This window comes from Drosophila suzukii, chromosome Y (genome assembly GCF_043229965.1).
Source record: "Drosophila suzukii chromosome Y, CBGP_Dsuzu_IsoJpt1.0, whole genome shotgun sequence".
In the NCBI taxonomy this organism is placed as follows: domain Eukaryota; kingdom Metazoa; phylum Arthropoda; class Insecta; order Diptera; family Drosophilidae; genus Drosophila; species Drosophila suzukii.
Genome location: NC_092085.1, coordinates 2,835,067 through 2,857,153, shown reverse-complemented (window position 1 = coordinate 2,857,153; position 22,087 = coordinate 2,835,067). Strand labels below are relative to the sequence as shown.

Sequence of the window (22,087 nt, the reverse complement as noted above, 5' to 3'; positions counted from 1 at the left end):
GAGTCATTTTTGCAAAGGCGGTGCACGTGATCAGAAACAGGAGCTCTCTTTTGGAAAAGGAGGTGCACAGGATCAGAAGTGCGAGGAGTCATTTTTGCAAAGTCGGTGCACGGGATCAGAAACAGGTCTCTCTTTTGGAAAACGCGGCGCACCGGACCAGAAGTGCGAGCAGTTCACTTTTGGAAAACGCAGCGCACCGGACCAGAAGTGCGAGCAGGTGACTTTTGGAAAACGCGGCGCACCGGACCAGAAGTGCGAGAAGCAGGGGACTCTTGCAAAGGCGGCGCACGGGATCAGAAGTGCGATCAGAGCAAATTTATGTGGACAACAGGAGTCTTTTGCCTTCGGGCTGATGCCAAGTGACCCAGGAAGGCGTTTACCTAGACGACCTCGAGGAGAGTGTGCCGGCCCAGGACCAGCGGCGGAGCACCCGGAGTCACGCGTGTGTGTGTGCGTGAGAGCGAGACGGGTGAGTGAGTGGAGTGAACCGCGTTTTGGCCAGCGAGAGTCCCGTGCAATGAGAAATTTCTCGAAGGCCTCGATGCGGTTTCGCCCAGAGTAGGCTAGAATTTATAAACCATGACCTAACCTAACCCGTTAGTTGCGAGCACTGAGAAAAAAAAACATGAACCAAGAATTTAAATAAAGAATATTTTCTTACATATCTGAACACATGTTGTTGCCATGTTGTTCTTTTTCCCTTTGACTACTTTGATTTCTGATTTGATTTCCGAGCTGACTACACCGAGAGAAAGGGGTGGACCCAACTTTAGGAAACCCGTTGCTCATTAATTAAATAAAAATATTTCTCAGATATTAAAAATACTACGCACTGCCACACCCTCTTTCCAAAGGAACTTCGGGAAATATTTTTTTAAAAGGAAAATTTATTCTTCTTCTTTTATCACTGCCGGCTGTATTGAGCCAACTCGCGCCCGACTACACTGGGAAAACAAAATAAAGTAGAAACTCGAGTTACAAATGAATCAATAAAAATACCCCAATAAAAGTATTTCTCGCCTGATTTTAATGCAACTCGTAGGGAAAAAAAATACAATCAAGCTGGCCACGCATAAATATGAATATTTCCAGACAAATGCCTAGATTTTAGGCCATAAATTCTGCCCTAGGGAAAAGTTGTCCCCATAATCGATCCCCTCTCTCTCGTCCTTCTCGTAGCGAATGCTATGAGCCAGGCCCAAATGCGCGTTACCGCTGACGCTTTTCACTCTGCTACAGACACCGAATAAACTGTTTCTCTCACTCCGTACCCCGGTGGCTGGCACTCTACATCTCACGCCAGCCAACCGATTTTCGTCTTAGACCTTTTTGTCCCATATCTTTACAAATATTTTCGGAAAAGAGACCCTGGCGGGACTGAGTATATCCCAGCCTACGAGACTTCTTTACAGAATGGAGCCCGAACAGGGACATGGGGTTTACGAAAATTTTAGACGACCTAAATATGGCCTAAATACCCATCTGTGTACAGAGTTTGAAAATTTTCGGTTCAGTCACTTAGAAGCGAAATTTTTAAGTCGGAACGTAAGGAGAGTCATATATCGAGGGACACAAAAATTTCTAGGGCAGGAAACAGGAAAATATATATATATTCAAAAATATACCAACGCATCGAACATAACCTCAGAAAAAAAAACTTAGAATTTAAGCAGAGCACATGGCATTCGGGAGAACTTATACAAAAGTATACCCACACACAGCGAGAAATTTATAACGCACGCAGACACACATACATGTATTTCTAAGCAGAGCAAAGTACATAACCTAAAATCAGATATTCTTTGTTCCAAGCTCACGTGGCCAGCAAATCAAGTGAGGACGAAACACATACAGGCAGATAATCGGAAAGAGAGAGAGAACGAGAGCCCTCTAGGCTAGCCAACTCAGCGCAGCCATTTTGTTTTTTTCGTTTTCACTCTCATCGTCGTCCCTCTCACACGAGCAGGAGTCGATCAAGTACAGGCAACGGGATCACATCGTTGGGGGCTTCTCATATAACCATCGCCGAGTCAACACGTGCATCGGCAGCTCTCAAAAACATCGTCGTGGAAAAATTTAAAACTACATCGTCGTCGAACAAAATTTAATCACCGTCGAGAAAATTTAGGAATTAAATCGTCGTTTGACATCGGATTGTGGTCACCATCGTTGCACGTGGGAATTTAGTGAATTCTTGATGACAAATAAAATAAAATTTTCAATGAAGATTTTAACCAGTTCGAACATCGTTTGACCCTCGTCCAAGAATTTCTCTCGTCCTATCGAAACTTTTCCTGTCGTTTGCCAGTTAACTATTATTTCACAGCAATATGGGGGCGCGTTGGATTTCGTATCTCCGGAAGCGGGAATTGGAGGCGATTCTGAAGGAGTTTTCCTTGGAAGCAACCGGAACAGTTGAGGAAATGAGGAGCCGGCTGTCTGCTTTTAATAATCGGGACGACCACGTGCTGGAGATAGCCGAGCGGCTACAGGATTGCGAAGCGGAAATTACAGCCGCCCTAACGGATAGGAAGCAGCGTTCACCGACTCCGTACCCACACCCACCGGGTCCAACACAGCTTCAGGTGCCAGCACTGGAAGGCCGAGGTGCCGCCGATGTAGTCGGAGACACGGAGATCCATCCGGTCAAGCGGGAAATTTTTCCCAGGAAATCAGAGATGTCCGCAGCCACGCTAGCGGAAAAGCTGAAGAATTGGGGAATCACTTTTGACGGGACCACGGACCCCATAACCTTCATCCAACACCTCGAGGAACGAGCCACCGCACACGAAGTTGACGTGGAGAAGATGCCGCAGGCCATCCCTGGTCTTTTGACGGATACAGCTGAGCACTGGTTTCGGACAAGCCAGCTGCTAGGAAAATCTTGGACGAACTTTAAGAAGGCGTTTCTTGACTTCTTTCTGCCACCCAGGTACTTTCAGCGACTCGAGGATGAACGAGTACGAGATCCCAGCGTATGCAGGAGCATCACCAATAGGTCAACAGAATTTCACACGACCGGCCAGACGACCACCCACCCCAGCCACAGTTTTACAATCAGTTCCTCGAGTGGGGAACAGGTCAATGGTGCCGAACTTCAGTCTTGCTTGCAGGAATTGTGCCCAGGAGGGTCACCGTTTAGCTACATGTCGCAATCCCATAGTCCTCTTTTGTTGGGATTGTGGTCGCAGAGGAGTACGCACTCTCGAGTGTTGCCGTCGTACCCAGCCGGGAAACGAGAGGAGTCTTCCCCGGAATTAGGAGAAATCTTACAGGTTCAGTCGAGCAGAAATATCGCGCAGGTGCAAATCGAGGGTCAGGAGTTTAACGCTACCATAGACACCGGAGCTAGCAGAAGCTTCGTGAGCGAACGAGTTGTTCAACGTGTAGGGACGCCACATAACGTACGGTCGGTACACACACACGTGCGAAATAATTTATTTCGACGGAATCATGCTACTGTTTCAGCGGAACCAGTAGAGGAAGGGCGAGCGCCTTCCCCAGTCAGACCAGGATACACGCCTGACACTGGAGGAGCACTAGCCGCAATCACCGCAAACGCCGAGCAAGAAGAATTAGAACCCTGGGTAAACAAATTCCTACAGGAGGAATTGGCCAAATTCGAAGGATTGACGGGAGTGTCAAATATCGCTGAGCATACGATCACGATGCGAGATGATAAGCCCATCAAACAGAGGTATTTTCCTAAGAATCCCGCGATGCAGAGGATTATCGATGAGCAGATCGACGAACTGCTACGCAACGACTGTATAGAGCCTTCTCGGAGCCCCCACAGCGCCCCTATTGTACTCGTGGGCAAGAAATCTGGAGAGATGCGACTATGTGTAGATTTTCGACAACTAAATGCCCATTCTATTCCAGATGCATACCCGCTGCCAAGGATAACACACATCTGGGAGCGTCTGCGCCATGCCAAGTACATATCGACGCTCGATTTGAAGAGCGGATATTGGCAAATCCCTGTAGCCGAGTCCAGCCGCGAGTGCACAGCATTTACAGTCCCCAGGAGGGGCTTGTACCACTGGAAAATGATGCCGTTTGGCCTCCACTCAGCACCAGCCACATTCCAGCGGGCGCTCGACAGCGTCATAGGACCGGACATGGAGCCCAACGCGTTCGCGTATTTGGATGACATCATCATCATCGGCCGCACTCTGGAGGAGCATGTGCAGCATCTACAAGAAGTATTTCGACGGCTACGAAAGGCGAACCTTCGTCTCAACGCGAAGAAATGCAGTTTCTTTAAGCGCAGCCTGGTGTACTTGGGACACGTCATCAGTGAGGAGGGAATTCACACGGATCCCGACAAGATTTCGGCAGTACGGGGACTGAGTCCGCCCACCACATGCAAGGAGTTGAGGAGATTTGTACCCAACTTTGCCAGCGTAGTGCAGCCCATGTCTTTGCTACTCAAGAAAGGAAAGAAATGGCAATGGTAGCAGGAGCAGCAAGATGCGTTCGAGGAACTCAAAAGAAAACTCACGGAGGCGCCGGTTCTCGCCTGCTCCGACTTCAACGAGAAGTTCGTGTTGCAAACAGACGCCAGCGACATCGGCCTAGGAGCAGTTTTAACGCAGAAAATCCAGGGAGAAGAACGAGTCAACGAGAACGCATTCGCCAGCAGACGCCTCATCGCCGCCGAGGAGAACTACTCCGCCACAGAAAAGGAGTGTCTGGCTATCATATGGGCCATCAGGAAACTCAGATGCTACTTGGAAGGTTATCGATTTGAGGTGATAACGGACCACCTCGCCTTGAAGTGGCTCAACTCGATTGATAATCCCACCGGCCGCATAGCGCGCTGGGCGTTTGAACTGCAGCAGTACCAGTTTGACGTCACCTATCGACGCGGGAGCCAGAACATTGTTGCAGATGCACTTTCTCGACAGCCTTTGGAAGTACTTCAGATGATCCAGGAGGATAAGCCGGGATGCACATGGTACCAGCGGATGCTGAAACTTGTTCAGGACAGGCCTGAAGATTACCCGGACTACGCGTACGAGAACCAACAGCTCTATCGGCATATCGGATCCCGACCTGACGACGAAGACTCCGTGCCCTGGAAACTGTGCGTAGCCAAGGAACACCGACAGCGAGTACTGTCGGAATGCCATGACCAGCCGACGGCAGGACATCTCGGAACCAGGAAGACAACCACCCGCATCGCCCAGAGATATTACTGGCCAGGTCTTTTCCGCGATATTGCCAGGTATGTCCGCAAGTGTGACACTTGCCAACGGTTCAAAGTCAGCCAAACCAAACCGGCGGGTAAAATGTTCACCAGACAGATTAACGAGCCGTTCGATACTGTCTGCGCCGATTTTATTGGCCCCTTCCGCGATCCAAGAGTGGGAATACGATGCTGCTCGTATTCTTCGACGCCTTTGCGAAATGGGTTGAGTTGGTCCCCTTGAGAAAAGCTACTTCGGCGCATCTCGAAAAATCCTTTTGGGAGAGGATTTTGAATCACTTTGGTATTTCCCGAACATTTGTCTGCGATAATGGGACTCAGTTTACGAGTCGTTCATTCAAAGCCTTCTGCAAGCAGGCGGGAATGGAGATCCAACATACAGCACCTTATACTCCGCAGCAGAACCCGACAGATAGGGCCAATCGCACCATTAAAACGATGGTCGCCCAGTATATCGAGGACAAGCAGACGACGTGGGACGAACTTCTGCCCGAACTGAATCTGGCAATTAATAGCAGCATCTCAGAATCAACCGGATTCAGTCCAAGGCAGAGAGCCACGACTCCCAGGAGCCTTGTATGATGAAGTGACTCCAGGACCAAGCCAAGCGCCACGTTCACCCGAAGCGAAAGCGGAATTGCTACGGGACATTTTCAAGGTAGTACAGGAGAACACTCAGAGAGCTTCGTTGGAGCAGCGGAAGCATTACGATCTCAGGCGACGTGCGTGGAGACCGACCATAGGATCGCTGGTCTTCGTAAAACAGCATCATTTGTCCAGGGCAGCGGATAACTTTGCCGCTAAGCTAGCACCCAAGTACGAGGGCCCGTACAAAGTAAAGTAAAAACCCAGTTAGTAATCGTTAAAACAAAGCACTAATACCCTTTTGTTCTCCCCTACAGACATGGCGTCGGACAACCCGTCACACCTGTGGCGCATGACAACACGCAAGCCACGGCCACCCACATTTCTCAACGCCCCCCGAAGTAGGAGGGGAATGTGAGGAGTCGTTTGACCCCTCACAAATAGCGCCACCAACATCGCCAGCGCCAACAGCATCGGCCGCCAGCGCCAACAACATCGCCAGCTAGCAGCTACAACATCGCCAGCGCCAACAGCATCGGCCGCCAGCGCCAACAACAACGCCAGCTAGCAGCTACAACATCGCCAGCGCCAACAGCAAACAAAACCCTCGCGAATAACTTTGTAAAAAAAAACATTGTACAGTGCATTTAATATATAAGCTTAGCCAATAATCATAAGATTTGTAGTTATATTGATACACAATAATTATTTTAGCTCAGCCTAAGCGATAGGTTCTGTTTACCTTTTCCCCCTCCGTTCTCACATCGGCAGTAGCCACACACACACACACACACCAGGAGAGCAACGAAATATTCACCACGATAAGTGCAGCGCCGCACAGGAGCAAGCGAGAGAGGACATGCGATCGAGGAGGAAAACAACCCCCGAAAATTGGCACGCGCCAAGGGAAGAGCGAGAAAAGGAGTACCGAAACTTTGACAAGTGGAAAAAACCCAGAGCAGCCGAAAACTTGAACAAAACGCGGCGGCAAAGCTTAACTAGCTCTCTTTTGGAAAAGGCGGTGCACGGGATCAGAAGTGCGAGGAGTCATTTTTGCAAAGGCGGTGCACGTGATCAGAAACAGGAGCTCTCTTTTGGAAAAGGAGGTGCACGGGATCAGAAGTGCGAGGAGTCATTTTTGCAAAGTCGGTGCACGGGATCAGAAACAGGTCTCTCTTTTGGAAAACGCGGCGCACCGGACCAGAAGTGCGAGCAGTTCACTTTTGGAAAACGCAGCGCACCGGACCAGAAGTGCGAGCAGGTGACTTTTGGAAAACGCGGCGCACCGGACCAGAAGTGCGAGAAGCAGGGGACTCTTGCAAAGGCGGCGCACGGGATCAGAAGTGCGATCAGAGCAAATTTATGTGGACAACAGGAGTCTTTTGCCTTCGGGCTGATGCCAAGTGACCCAGGAAGGCGTTTACCTAGACGACTTCGAGGAGAGTGTGCCGGCCCAGGACCAGCGGCGGAGCACCCGGAGTCACGCGTGTGTGTGTGCGTGAGAGCGAGACGGGTGAGTGAGTGGAGTGAACCGCGTTTTGGCCAGCGAGAGTCCCGTGCAATGAGAAATTTCTCGAAGGCCTCGATGCGGTTTCGCCCAGAGTAGGCTAGAATTTATAAACCATGACCTAACCTAACCCGTTAATTGCGAGCACTGAGAAAAAAAAACATGAACCAAGAATTTAAATAAAGAATATTTTCTTACATATCTGAACACATGTTGTTGCCATGTTGTTCTTTTTCCCTTTGACTACTTTGATTTCTGATTTGATTTCCGAGCTGACTACACCGAGAGAAAGGGGTGGACCCAACTTTAGGAAACCCGTTGCTCATTAATTAAATAAAAATATTTCTCAGATATTAAAAATACTACGCACTGCCACACCCTCTTTCCAAAGGAACTTCGGGAAATATTTTTTTAAAAGGAAAATTTATTCTTCTTCTTTTATCACTGCCGGCTGTATTGAGCCAACTCGCGCCCGACTACACTGGGAAAACAAAATAAAGTAGAAACTCGAGTTACAAATGAATCAATAAAAATACCCCAATAAATGTATTTCTCGCCTGATTTTAATGCAACTCGTAGGGAAAAAAATCCAATCAAGCTGGCCACGCATAAATATGAATATTTCCAGACAAATGCCTAGATTTTAGGCCATAAATTCTGCCCTAGGGAAAAGTTGTCCCCATAATCGATCCCCTCTATCTCGGCCTTCTCGTAGCGAATGCTATGAGCCAGGCCCAAATGCGTGTTACCGCTGACGCTTTTCACTCTGCTACAGACACCGAATAAACTGTTTCTCTCACTCCGTACCCCGGTGGCTGGCACTCTACATCTCACGCCAGCCAACCGATTTTCGTATTAGACCTTTTTGTCCCATATCTTTACAAATATTTTCGGTAAAGAGACCCTGACGGGACTGAGTATATCCCAGCCTACGAGACTTCTTTACAACTTTCAATGTTGTTTTGCGTCTGTTGTGTTTGCTTGCTGTGGCCGCTCGCTTGTGTTTTCCGTTTGTTGCTGTTTTTTGAATATAAAATAAACGACGCGCCGAAAGTAATTGTTATTTGTTCCCCGTGTCCCGTGTTTTTTTTCGCGTCTAGTAGTCCTTGTGCCCGTCGAACGGAAGTGTCAAACTCACCAGTGCTAGTCGCCCCAGTTGTGCAGTCAGTAGGACCACAAGTTTCCACACACGACAGGCCTGTTTGCTGCTCTCTCTGCCCGGCAAACAAACATTTAGTGAATATTTTCTACACTTTTTGTTCGGTCGTGTTTTTTTTATTTTGCTAAAGTCACGTTGTGCCATCGGTATTGTTTTCGTTTCGGTTTTCGGGGAACAGTGCCGTTGTTCGTCTTGGGGGTCTAGTGACCTTGCGCGACCCGCACCATGGACCTGCGCAGCTGGCGTAAGGTCCTTATCCAGTAGGTCATCGAGTGTCGCTTCACCGAACACAACTTCATCACACTGGAGCAGTCGGACATCGATGCCTTCTTCTCGATCTACGTGCAAAAGGCCCAGGTGGCGCCGGTAGAGGAGGAGAACGCGCTGCCGGCCCAGCCTGGGGAGCACCGCCCCCCCCTGCAGAACTTCCTCCGAGATCATTATCCAGAGTTCAGTGCCCACATAGATGGCCGTGGCCAACTTGTGACCGCGGACTACGTGTATGTCTACACACTGCTCCTGCATTACTCATGCGTGAAGCAGCCCAGCGTGTTTATCCACAGCATCTGCAAGAAGCTGCCGGAGCTAGTGCAGACCTGCATCGCAAACTTCTTCGGCCAGACGTTGGAGCAACAGCTGACGCGCCAATTTCTCCGCCAGTCTATGAACAATGTGGCTGTGATTTACCGCCAGGGCGTCCAGATCAGCCCCAGTCGTCCGAGCTGCAGCACCATGAGTCCCGAACTGACCATTGACACCACACCGGACACATCCTCGTCCACATCCGCATCGCCTCAGCCGCCGAGCAGCACGCCACAGATCCGTCATCCAGCGCCTCCAAATGTCCGCCAACGAAATGCTAGCAGCGCACCCGGGAGCTGCACGGTGTTCGCGCCCAGCTGGAGGTGGTGTCCTACGAGAAGACCATGCTCGAGGAGCAGCAAACGGAGAAGGAGGACCTGATCATAGAAATGCTGGACAACACTGATGGGGCCAGACGGTCAGGCTCGATGCTGTGCTTCTCGACGAAGCAAGCCACACTCTCGCTTAGCTCCAGCAAGATAGCGTTCTGCTTCTGCAGCTCTTTCCTCAGCTCGGCGTTCTCGTGCTCCTTCTCGCGCAGCTGCTTGTCGACCACAGAGCTGTGCAGATTCTCGGGCGTGGTGTTCGGGGACAGGGAACAGTTGAGCAAATCCGAGGACGCATTTAGAACCTCACGTCGGTTGTGTAACTCCTCGCGCGCTTCCTGTAGACAACGATCCAGCTCCTGCTTGTCGCGCTTCAGGCTGGATTCCTCCAGGCGCTGTTCCAGCTATTCAAGAAGAAAAACAAAAAAATATAAATATATATTTATGGAATTTTGGGTAGGTATTATGTAGGTACTTTGAATTTATATTTCCTAAACAGCGCCCTTTTTCGCCAATATTAATTTTAGAATTATGTACCTAGTAGCTTTAATTTAATTAAATAATTAACAACCATTAAATATGAATTCAAAAATATTAATTTAACAAATAAAATTCCCTCTCAATACCAAAAGTGTGTACAGTTCCGACCCAAAGGTGACTAGTTTTTCGCTGATATTCACACAAAATTCGCCGGATTTAGTTCTTTTGTGTAATGCCCCCATAAAATCAGAGAGGTAGCATACCTGCTCGACAAGCTCGGATTTTTCGGCGCGCAAATCCTGTAGCTTATCGTTAGTCTCGGCTATAATGGCCTCCTTTTGGCTGCTTTCCTTCATCAGGCTTCGCTTCAACTGAAATGAGGAAAGTTTTATTATTGGTTTATGGCACCAAGTACCTGTGACCATCTGGTGGTCTACTACCTACATGATCGAACTCATTTAGCACGTTGTCTGCATTCTCACCATTCTGGACGGCGTTCTTGAGCTTGGCCAGTTGACTCTTGGCCATCATGTTCTCTGTAATGGGAAAAAACGATAAAATATGTTACTATCATATTTAACTACTATCAGAGGGATGTAAGCCACAAGATCTATGAGGCATTCTTACCTTTGTTTAGCGTTTTAATCAGATCCTCGTCCGCTTGCTGCCCTTCGAGCATGGTCTTCTCGTAGGACACCACCTCCAGCTGGGCGCGAACACCGCGCAGCTCCCGGGTGCGCTGCTCCAGCAGCTCGGTTCTGGGTGTGAGCGGAGCGGACATTTAGAAGCGCTGAATTTTGTGTGAATATCAGCGAAAAACTAGTCACCTTTGGGTCGGAACTGTACACACTTTGGGTATTGAGAGGGAATTTTATTTGTTAAATTAATATTTTTGAATTCATATTTAATGGTTATTAATCATGTTAAGCTACTAGGTACATAATTCTAAAATTAATATTGGCGAAAAAGGGCGCCGTTTAGGAAATCTAAATTCAAAGTACCTACATAATACCTACCCAAAATTCCATAAATATATATTTATATTTTTTTTGTTTTTCTTCTTGAATAGCTTAAAACGTCCGGGAACAAACTACTCGCGTGCGTGGACAGAATCCGGGAGCTGGAACAGCGCCTGGAGGAATCCAGCCTGATTGTATCTTCCAGAGAAGATACAATCAGCTCCCTGAAGCGCGACAAGCAGGAGCTGGATCGTTTTCTACAGGAAGCGCGCGAGGAGTTACACAACCGACGTGAGGTTCTAAATGCGTCCTCGGATTTGCTCAACTGTCCCCTGTCCCCGAACACCACGCCCGAGAATCTGGACAGCTCTGTGGTCGACAAGCAGCTGCGCGAGAAGGAGCACGAGAACGCCGAGCTGAGGGAAGAGCTGCAGAAGCAGAACGCTATCTTGCTGGAGATAAGCAAAAGTGTGGCTTGCTTCGCACAGCATCGAGCCTCTGGCCCCATCAGTGTTGTCCAGCATTTCTATGATCAGGTCCTCCTTCTTCGTTTGCTGCTCCTCGAGCATGGTCTTCTCGTAGGACACCACCTCCAGCTGGGCGCGAACACCGTGCAGCTCCCGGGTGCGCAGCTAGCATTTCGTTGGCGGACATTTGGAGGCGCTGGCGATCGCGATGATCAGCTCGGCGGCTGAGGCGATGCGGATGTGGACGAGGATGTGCCCGGTGTGGTGTCAATGGTTAGCTCGAGACTCATGGTGCTGCAGCTCGGACGACTGGGGCTGATCTGGACGCCCTGGCGGTAAACCACAGCCACATTGTTCATAGACTGGCGGAGAAATTGACGCGTCAGCTGTTGCTCCAATGTCTGGCCGAAGAAGTTTGCGATGCAAGTCTGCACTAGGTCAGGCAGCTTCTTGCAGATGCTGTGGATGAACACGCTGGGCTGCTTCACGCACGAGTAATGCAGGAGCAGTGTTTAGACGTACACGTAGTCCGCGGTCACAAGTTGTCCACGGCCATCTATGTGGGCACTGAACTCTGGATAATGATCTGCGTTGGAATAAAAATGGGTCTCATTATTTGGCTAGTTTTAAGCAACAAGTTAGGGGAGGAAAATCCTTGGAAAATCCCAAAACCTTTTCGAGGCGCCAAGGGAACTAGCTTAAAAGAGGACTTGAGAAGTGTACATACCCTTGCATGTCCTATAGTAATCTAAGGTTTCACTAAAATTGTATAAAATGGCCATTAATCCTTGAATAATCCTACTATTTCAACTAGTTTATTGACAATAAAGTGAAGTAAAATGGAAGAAAGAAAATCCTTTGAAAATCCCAAAATAAGAAAATAACTAAATTAAAAAGGGGAATTTGATATGTACATATCTAAAAAGAATTTATATTCCCTTGTATTTATAATCACAATTCAATATTTGACTAAATAGGAATAAAATAAACATTTGCCCTTGAACAATACTTATATTTCAACTAGTTTTATTGAAATTAAAAAAAATTGCTCATATAATCAGTTCTATAAGTTAAATATCAAGTCGGTTAGGGTCTATTCAAAGTCCTTCCTTTTCCCCATGAATGTTCCTATATCCAAAACATTTTTTTCTTATCTAGATATGAGGTAATACACCCTGACAGTACTGAAATAATATACAATGACCATTAGTCCTTGAATACCATTATTTCCACTTGTTCTGTTTACAACAAAGTGAAATTCTCATATAATCAGTTCTTTAACAATCGACTCTGGTAGGTGCCTATGTTTTTTCTATATGAAAGTTCCTATATCAAAGGTGTCTTGGAATGTAGACTCATGACATTTGGGCAACAATGACTTTGAAAAAATAGTATCCCCTATAGTATAGTATAGTATTGAAAAAATAGTATAGTATAGTAGTAAAATAGATGAAGGATGACAACCCTGTTTTTCAGGAGACATGACATGCAAAATTATTTCGGGCTGGAAATGCAAAATACCCGAACTCACCTCGGAGGAAGTTCTGCAAAGGCGAGCGGTGCTCCCCGGGCTGGGTCGGCAGCGCGTTCTCCTCCTCCACCGGCGCCACCTGGGCCTTTTGCACGTAGATCGAGAAGAAGGCATCGATGTCCGACTGCTCCAGCGTGATGAAGTTGTGTTCGGTGAAGCGACACTCGATGACCTGTGTCGGGAAATCGCGTAAGTGGATGGCATCGGGAAGACCTGCGAAGATCCCAGGATCTCTACTACTTACCCACTGGATAAGGACCTTACGCCAGCTGCGCAGGTCCATGGTGCGGGTCGCGCAAGGTCACTAGACCCCCGACGAACAACGGCACTGTTCCCCGAAAACCCAACCGAAAACAATACCTATGGCACAACGTGACTTTAGCAAAATAAAAAAAACACGACCGAACAAAAAGTGTAGAAAATATTCAATAAATGTTTGTGTTTGCCGGGCAGCGAGAGCAGAAAACACGTCTGTCCTGTGTGGAAATGTGGAAGCCTGTGCTCCTACTGACTGCACAACTGGGGCGACTAGCACTGGTGAGTTTGACACTTCCGTTCGACGGGCACAAGGACTACTAGACGCGAAAAAAAATACACGGGGCACGGGGTACAAATAACATTTACTTTCGGCGCGTCGTTTATATTATATTCAAAAGCCGACGCTAGGGATGGGAGAAATGTATCAAAATCGATACTTTTCGTATAAAAATAAATATTTATATCGTGATATTTTTCAACTGACTTATCGCTGTTATCGCTATCAGCAACGTAAGTGACGGAAACGTAAGTGCGTAAATACAAATAAATATTTATGTCCTTCAAATTAGCGTCGGCCTGTTAGCAATGTCCGTCAAATTAGCGTCGGCCTGTTAGCAACGAAAGTGGAACGGTGGAATTTGGAACATGGGGGCTCTTTATATTTTTAAATTTTCTCGCTTTTTGGGGACCAAATCGAAAAATCTAAAATGCTAGATTGTTAAGAAAGAAAAGATCTATCGATCTAGGTAGGTTTGAGACACATCCGAGGTCTATTAATGTTTCAAAAATGCATTTGAAAAATCGTGTCCCCACAATTTTCTTAACTGCTCCCCTCACAGAGGTTGTGCCAATATGCACGATAAGCCAAGCTATTGGGGGTTAATTCAAGCTCCTTTTCTGAAAGTTTCAATAAAATCAAACCCACAGTTTTCGAGAAAATAGCCTAACAGTGACGCAACCTCGGATTTTCCCCATACAAAAAAGGGGGCAAAAATTAAATTACCTACGGCTACACTCCTAGAAGTTGTGCCAACATGCACGGTATATGGGTAGATAGGGGATAATCTAAGGAGTGATCTGTGAAAATTTTATCAAAATCAAACCCACAGATTTTGAGAAAACTGCTTTACAGTTGGGGGTGCTAAAAAGGTTAATAAAAGACCGTTTAATCCAGAAACTGAACCTTTAGATACTAGGACATGAACCACAATGTAAACAGCTTAGCCATGACAATCATTCGACGCTAACTTTCTATAACTTTATACAACTTTCACAGAGGTTGTGCCAACTTGCACGGTATCGCATTAGAAGGGGCATCATTTTAGCTAATTTCTGAATAATTTACAGGCAATTCAAATCCACAGTTTTCGAGAAATTCAAGTATTTTCAATTATGGCTTTTGCCACGCGGTCACACTGTCCAGGCCAGCGAGAAATCGTATGCACCCGTGACATCAACCATCAAAATATATATGCAAATTTTAATTAATTCATACAACTCTCACAGAGATTGTGCCAACTTGCACGGTATCGCATTCGAAGGGGCATCATTATAGCTAATTTCTGAGTTAATTACAGGCAATTCAAACCCACAGTTTTCGAGAAATTCAAGTATTTTCAATTATGGCTTTTGCCACGCGGTCACACTGTCCAGACCAGCGAGAAAGCAAATTCAGCCAAGACATTTACCACGAAAAGGTATTTATCGATATATCGCCAAGTGCCAAGCTACGACCTACAACACTTAATTGAGCCAATCGAATACTTTTGGCCGCCAAGTATTGAAAAATATATATTTTATGTTTCAAATTTTCATTGTGATATGTATGCACCCTCTAATTGGTATTTATTTCCCTATTATTTTAATGTATAATTCATCGAAATCGAGCCAGTGGAATACTTTTGGTAGAATTTAACATTTTATTGATTTAAGAAAAATATAAAAATTACCTATTTGCTATTGTGGAGTTGCCATACTGCCGAACAGAATCCCCGTTACTTTGAATTAGAAGCTCGTGCAGAGAAGTAAAGTGAAAAGAAAATAAAAGCTGAAATTTATAATAAAACTTAAAACATAGATACATCATGTGTAATTTATTCGTATTAAAACTATTTTGCTGCTCGCTAATGCGATTAGTGTGAGTGCTGGCAGCGCGGTTGCCAAACGATTTAAAAATCGCTTAACAGACAACACATCCGCGGCCCAGCTTCATCGCGCCCAACATCCCAGCTTCCACAAAGTGCATATCGATTTCCTTCTGTGTCGACATGTTGATGTCCCAGTGCCACAGAGAGTCTGCTGCATCATTTCTAAGTCTCCTCCGGCTTTTGTTTGAGTTTCGATTCGTGACTTCTCCATCCTGGTTGAAAGTAAATCCGCTCGACACAAAAGGAGCGCGCAGAAGCACACGGAGCATAGCTGGTACAGCGAGGAGCACTCTTCAACTTCCTCCCTCCCCGGCATCGCTATCTTCGTTATCCTTATCATTATCCGGCATACGCGCGGAAACATCGTCCACCCCGAGTAAACAATGTTGGCGCCTGGAAACACTCAAGTGCAATATTTGGCAACAATAACTTAATGTCAACATAAGGTTTTTTCGGATCGTGACTGCAACTCCAGTGGCGGCTTATCAATGTTTAACCAGAGCTGCATAACAGGCGCAGAGCTACAGCAATAAGCCCCGGAGGAGATACTGCTGAGAAGACTTGGATATTTTTGAGAAAACATTTTTTTATTGGACGGAAGAGGCGAGCCCCAAGTGGTATGCATAGCCGAGGACATCGGGCAGGTGCTGAAATCCCATTCTCCCCCAACTAACATTCCGGGGATATGGCGACAAATCCGCTCTTAATTAATTAACATTTGACTTTGTGTACCGCCATGTGAGCTAATTAGAGGTCGCGACCCCCCGCATGGCGACCCCAATTAGTCGCCCCATTCGATTAAACCCGAGTGCGCTTCGGCTGCTTTCCGGAATGGTGTCATACCTGCCATAAAGCATGTCTGCCAGCCGTCAAAGGCGCCGTGTCAACACGACCATTGCACTTCTGCTCCGGCGGGTCCAAGATGACATTGCATCACCACCATCGATTCCAGTGGGTCAACAGCCGTCCCGGTGACGGGGTTGCCATCCCCCCGACCCAGGGCTTAGTTCGGTGCGTGTGATTAAACAATTGCATGGCCGGGTGGGAAGCCCTATTTGACTTTCGGAAAAGAAATTCCTGGAACGGCCCTTATTAAATTGCTCAACCTAAAAGTTTTGAATTTCTCACACGGACACCCTACAACAATTTGGCTCTCAAGTGGCGGCAATGTGACAAGTGGGGGTATTATTTCAAGTGCAGTGGCGTTCATGACTGGGACCCCGGGTGGAGCGGACGCGTCCGCAAAACATTACTCAAATCGCCCCTAAGGGTGGTGTATTTATATTTCGGGGCACGGAGGCCAGCTGACCGACTCATGGACGCGCAACAATTCCATTTACAAATTATAGCTTCGGTGTTTTATAACATATAACCTCCTAAGCTTGGAAATAATTTTTATTTATTTATTTACATTCTGGTTTTGGGACAATTGCAAATTGCCACCAACCACTTAATTTAGCTATAGCTACTGGGCCTTAAGCTATTTACATATTTTCTGCAAAAGTTTATTTATATATAGTTATTAACAAAATTTAGATATTGTTATATAAGCGTATGGCCTTGATGAAATCATTGGCTCTGGCGATATTGGTGGATTTTGGGGATAGGGCATCAGGTGACTTTATGGAGAGGAAAAAGTGCCGCACGTTGTTTCGCGTACCGCAGTGCTCGCACTGGGGTGGGGGTTGTTTATTGAGAACATGCTCATGGGTGTATCTTGAGTGTCCAAAACGTAGTCTTAAGAATTTTGTGAGATCTCTGCGGTTGATGTTGTCTTCGGATGGGATGGTGTAATCTTTAATTGATCATTTCTTTTCGTTGACATATTTGTAGTGGTCAGATGCGTTTTATCAGATCGATTCCATTTGTTTTTTGAAAGTATTTTAAATGAATAACTGTGTGTCTGTGAAGTTATAGTTGCATTCCATAACCTGTGGGCTTCTTTTGTTGTGAGCTTCTTTTGCTGCTAGGTCTGATGTGTCGTTACCTGGAATCCACAGTAATATAATCTTTGGTTGGTGGCGGTTGAGGATGTCTCGAGTACGAACGGTATAGAAAGATTGGTTATTGGTGTTGGTAACTAAAGTTACAGCCCTTCAGTTCAAAAAAAAAGTTTCACTTGTGAATCACCTTGTGAATCCCGTGGGACATGTCCTCTTGCACAAGTGAAGAACAAGTGACGCTCCATATAGAAAATTGTATGGGATGTCCGCATTTTCACAAGTGAAAATTCAAATGAAAATTTTTCGAAGTCCCACGGGATTTCACTTGTTCCTTATACCCATTTTTCGTATGGCCTGTCACGTGCCGGTGACACGTCTTAAGTGAAATCACTTGTGAAAATAACATTTTTCCCATGAGTTTTCACTTATGAAATCTCTTGCAAGTGACACGTCCCAAGTCAAATCACTTGTGAAAATGAGATTTTTTCCATGCGTTTTCACTTATTAAATCACTTGCAAGTGACACGTCCCAAGTGAAATCACTTGTGAAAATCAGAATTTTTCAATGAGTTTTCACTTATTAAATCACTTGCAAGTGACACGTCCCAAGTCAAATCACTTGTGAAAATGAGATTTTTTCCATGCGTTTTCACTTATGAAATCACTTGCAAGTGATACGTCCCAAGTGAAATCACTTGTGAAAATCAGATTTTTTCCATAAGTTTTCACTTATAGAATTTAAAATACATAAATTTGTATATACTTTTAAATATTTTCTGTTAAAGGACAATTATTTTTAGTAAGCCTAATTTTGTGTTACGTTAATTTGCTTTTTACATTGGTCATCGCCTTCCTTAAACCTTTGTCCGGGTCCTCCGAATCCTTGGCCAACGCTCCTGATAACGATCGTAACGAGTGATACACACATCGAAAGGTATCGTAAAAACCAAAAAGATTGCATACCAAGACTTTCGAAATATAGATTTGTTTGGGAGAAAAGGCGGTGAAAGTGTAAAAGTAAAATTTTAGAAAATTGGAGCTGCTGGATACGGTGGGGCTAAAAACCCCCGGCTATTTAGCTAGTTTTATTCTTACTGTGAATAAGCGTCGAATGACACCTCATTTGTTGAAATGAATTTTAAAAGCAATTAAAACTTATACCAAAAGTACACCAAACTTTTATAAACTATATACTCATGTTTGTTAAATTAAGTTTAGTTCGACTTAACTTGTTTCCAGTCCATTTTTAAAGTACTTAGACCAGATAATAATAAGAAACAACACGATCCTTAAACGATCACATTTTCCAAAATTTCAAAGGCGACTCAACATACAAGCTCAAAGTGTCCCAACTTACAGACCTCCTAATTTTCCGACCTCTCCCCTAAAAATTAAAAAAATTACATGAATATTTTCTTGTTATTTTCAGAAATAAAAATGTAAACGTGACCAAGGCTATAGAAGCCGCTTTAGAGCTATGACTAATAGGGACGTCAGGCCGTTTGTCAGAAAACGAGTACCAAATAATTCTTACGTCTTTACGTAAAAATTTTTGTATTGCTAATAGTGGATATTTTAAGCAAAAAAATGCTCCAAAAAAATGGCAGAAACGATTTTTCCTAAATTACAAAAGAGTTTTAGAAAAGTTGAATTTAAAAAGAAAGACTTTTTTATTGGAAAATAAATCAGAGAAATCAGAAAATGAATTTCCTGAAGTTAGTGGTAGTGGCTTCCTGAATTGCAATCACTTCCGCTTGGAAAACACTACAGTGGTCTGGTAGGCGGAATGAGACTTTTAAGTCTAGTTCGGGGGAAAAGACTCCCCCACCTGTTTGGGAGTTAAGCTTGGAACCGTCAGTGTATATGTTGACGGCGTTTACGAATTTATGTGGGAGGTTGTCCCAGTCTGAACGGGTGGGTATATAAATTTTGTATCTTCTTTTGAAGTCGACTATGGGTGGGGCGTAGTCTGTATAACGTGGTAGGGGTGAATGCTTTGATAGGATATTGGAGTGACCCGTGGAGCCTGTTGTCCATGCCGCTGCTTCACGGAGCCTCAGCGCTGTGGCTGATGCCCAGCTTTTGGCAAGTAGGTCCAGGGGTTGGAGATCGAGAATTGTATTTAGTGCCTCAGTGGCGGTAGTGCGCAGCGCCCCACTGATGCAGAGCTCTGCGCCTCTTTGGATCTTGTGAAGGATCCGGAGGTTACAGTTTTTATCTAGAGAAGGCCACCAAACGATGTTTCCGTAGAGTAGAATGGGCCTGACTATTGCAGTATATAGCCAGTGAACTATCATGGGGGAGAAACCCCACTTCCTCCCCATGGCTTTTTTACAAGCGAAGAGGGCTATGGCCGCTTTGCGTGTGCGATCTAGGATGCTATCAGTCCAGAGGAGCTTTTTGTCAAGAATGACACCTAGGTACTTTGCTTGGTTGCTAAAGGTTAGGCGCGTTTGGTGTAGTTTTGGGGGAACTAGAATTGGTACCTTGTACTTCCTTGTAAAGAGAACTAGTTCGGTTTTTTCCGGGTTAACTCACAGTCCACAGCCAGCTGTCCACCGGGAGAGGGTGGATAGGGCTGTCTCCATTAGATTGCAAAGGGTTTGCGGGAATTTACCCTGCAGTAGGATAACCACGTCATCCGCGTAGGCTACCACTTTTGTGCCCGCCTCTTCTAGGAGTGAAAGCAGTTTGTTGACCACTAAAACCCATAGAAGAGGTGAGAGTACGCCCCCTTGTGGGGTTCCTCTACTGACGTTCCTGGTCGAGTGGGCCGGTCCCATAGTGGAGTGCACTACCCTGCTGGTTAGCATGGTGTGTATGAGTCCCACTATGGGCCACTCAATGCCCAGTTCAGTCAGAGCACAAGTAATCGCCGTTGGGGTGACGTTGTTAAAGGCGCCTTTTATGTCTAGAAACGCTACAAGAGAGTATTCCTTATTGCGGAAGCCTCGTTCTGTACTGTACACTAGAGAGTGGAGGGCGGTATCGGTTGACCTACCCTTACGGTACGCATGCTGTGCGTCAGAGAGTAGGCTATGGTCGATGGTTAGTCTGATATGGGTGTCGATTAGCCTTTCCAGGGTCTTCAACAAGAAGGAAGAGAGACTGATCGGGCGGAAGTCCTTTGGGTTGGTGTGGGAGGGCTTGCCGGCTTTCGGTATAAAAATTACCTTAACGTCCAGCCACCTTGTTGGAATATGGTTTAGAGCAAGGCAGCCGTTGAAGATGGCTGTCAGCCAGGGAAGGGACATATCTAGTGTCCGTTGTAACTGAGCCGGGAAGAACCCATCTGGGCCAGGTGATTTGCAGGGCTTAAAAGAGTTGACAGCCCACTGAATGCGGCCAGGGTTTGAAATGTTGTCAATACTCTGGTCGTCTAAATTCTCCTCTATGTGGAGGTCCTCCACTACATGGGTGTTCTTAGGGAAGTGGGTGTCTAATAGTAGTTCAAGGGTTTCCTGAATGTTTTCCGTCCAGCTGTCAGCATTGGTTTTAAGATAGCCAATGGTCGCTGGAGCTTTAGCTAGAATTTTTCTGAGTCTGGATGCCTCCGCAGTAGATTCTATACCACTGCAGAAGTTAGCCCAGGCTCTTCGTTTTGATATTCTAATTTCCTTTTTGTATAGGCTTAGTTTTGTATGATATAAATTCCAGGTGGATTCGCTATTGTTGTATTTAGCTTTATTGAAGTAAGTTCTACACTCTCTTTTAAGTTTCGCTAGGGTTGGGTTCCACAATGGGGGTTTGTTCTTTGTTTTGACTGTTCTGCATTACATTGCCCTGGTACCACCCTGCATCTGTGCAATCGGGTGGCGGGCCTGGGTTTTCGTCCAGCACTTTCAAGGCCACTGATGCAAGGGCCCGTCTAACCAGACCCCATTGGTTTCTTGGGATCCTTCCGCCTTCAACGCTCTGGTCGATGACACCAATGATCTTCCGATCCTTTACCACTTCCGCAAAGGATCTCGACCATGTGCCGCGGTTGGTTACCTTAGCCTTCTTGCTCGCTGGTTGAGCTGACTGCATCAACCTCTCTCGCTTGTTGCTGTGGGTGGTGGTCATAGCGATGTCGAAGTCGAAGGATAATTGCCTTTGCCCAGGCTATGTCCTCTTGGATTTTCAGGTAATCCAATTTCGATGTCTGATCCTCCCGTATCGGATTGGTGGCCAGCCGTTTGAGGATCCTAGAAGCCTTCCTTCTTTCAAGAGGTCCTGCCTGGTTAGGTGGTACCCTTTTAAACTCCTTTGCCCTGGTACTCACCACGAGACCGGCCTTAGCGCTACCCTCAGGTTGGAGTGGCTTGTTAGCCACACATACGCTGGTGGGAGGCTTGGGCTTGTCGCTATGGCGAGTTGGGCTTAGCCGGCTGCGTTGTTCGCTGGCCTTGGCAGGGGTGGACGTCACGTGGACTGGGGTAGTCAGAGCCGTGATCTCGCTCTTTCTTTCGTCGTTGGTTACGACTTCCGACTTTATAAGAGTGTCGGGCTCTTGTCTTGTGCAGTCTTTTAGTTTTATATTTGTTAAATTCTTCATGTTAATTCCCACGAGCTGCGGAGAAAGGACAGGTCTACCCGGGCAGAGATCCGCCGTACCCGGGTAAGGCTGAATTAGAACAGGCGGTCGCCACTTGCCTGAGCTCACCGTTTGAGACTGAGTTGTTTGATGACTCGGGCTCCCAGCCAGATTGACTCTCGGCACGGTACGAGTGACACCTTAGTCCAGCCCGGGGTGAGATGAGTTGTGTGGGTAGGGAAGAGGTAGGTACAGAGCGTGTGGGCAGGGGTGTGTGTGAGCTATTTGTCGGAGGCGGCAGCACAAGCGCGACGTCGGTACTGCTACGGCGCAGATACCCGCTGACTGTCCGGGGCTACTTATTTGCGCTTCGTGTTGGGGGCTTGGTGGTAGCCGGGCCGTGTCCAACTTCCAC

At 46.4% G+C, this 22,087-nt stretch overlaps 1 protein-coding gene and 1 pseudogene across 1 annotated transcript; one reads left to right on the top strand and one right to left on the bottom strand.

The window, feature by feature from the left end:
• The first annotated feature begins 659 nt into the window (after nt 1-659).
• Nucleotides 660-7,470, top strand: LOC139353609 (uncharacterized). The gene is made up of 2 exons (XM_070997963.1): nt 660-6,047; nt 6,115-7,470. Exon 1 carries the CDS (start codon nt 2,331-2,333, stop codon nt 4,458-4,460), a length of 2,130 nt encoding a protein of 709 aa, XP_070854064.1. The 5' UTR covers nt 660-2,330; the 3' UTR covers nt 4,461-6,047; nt 6,115-7,470.
• Nucleotides 7,471-8,557: 1,087 nt separating this feature from the next.
• Nucleotides 8,558-13,520, bottom strand: LOC139353690 (ELKS/Rab6-interacting/CAST family member 1-like; annotated as a pseudogene).
• Between the last annotated feature and the right edge of the window lie 8,567 nt (nt 13,521-22,087).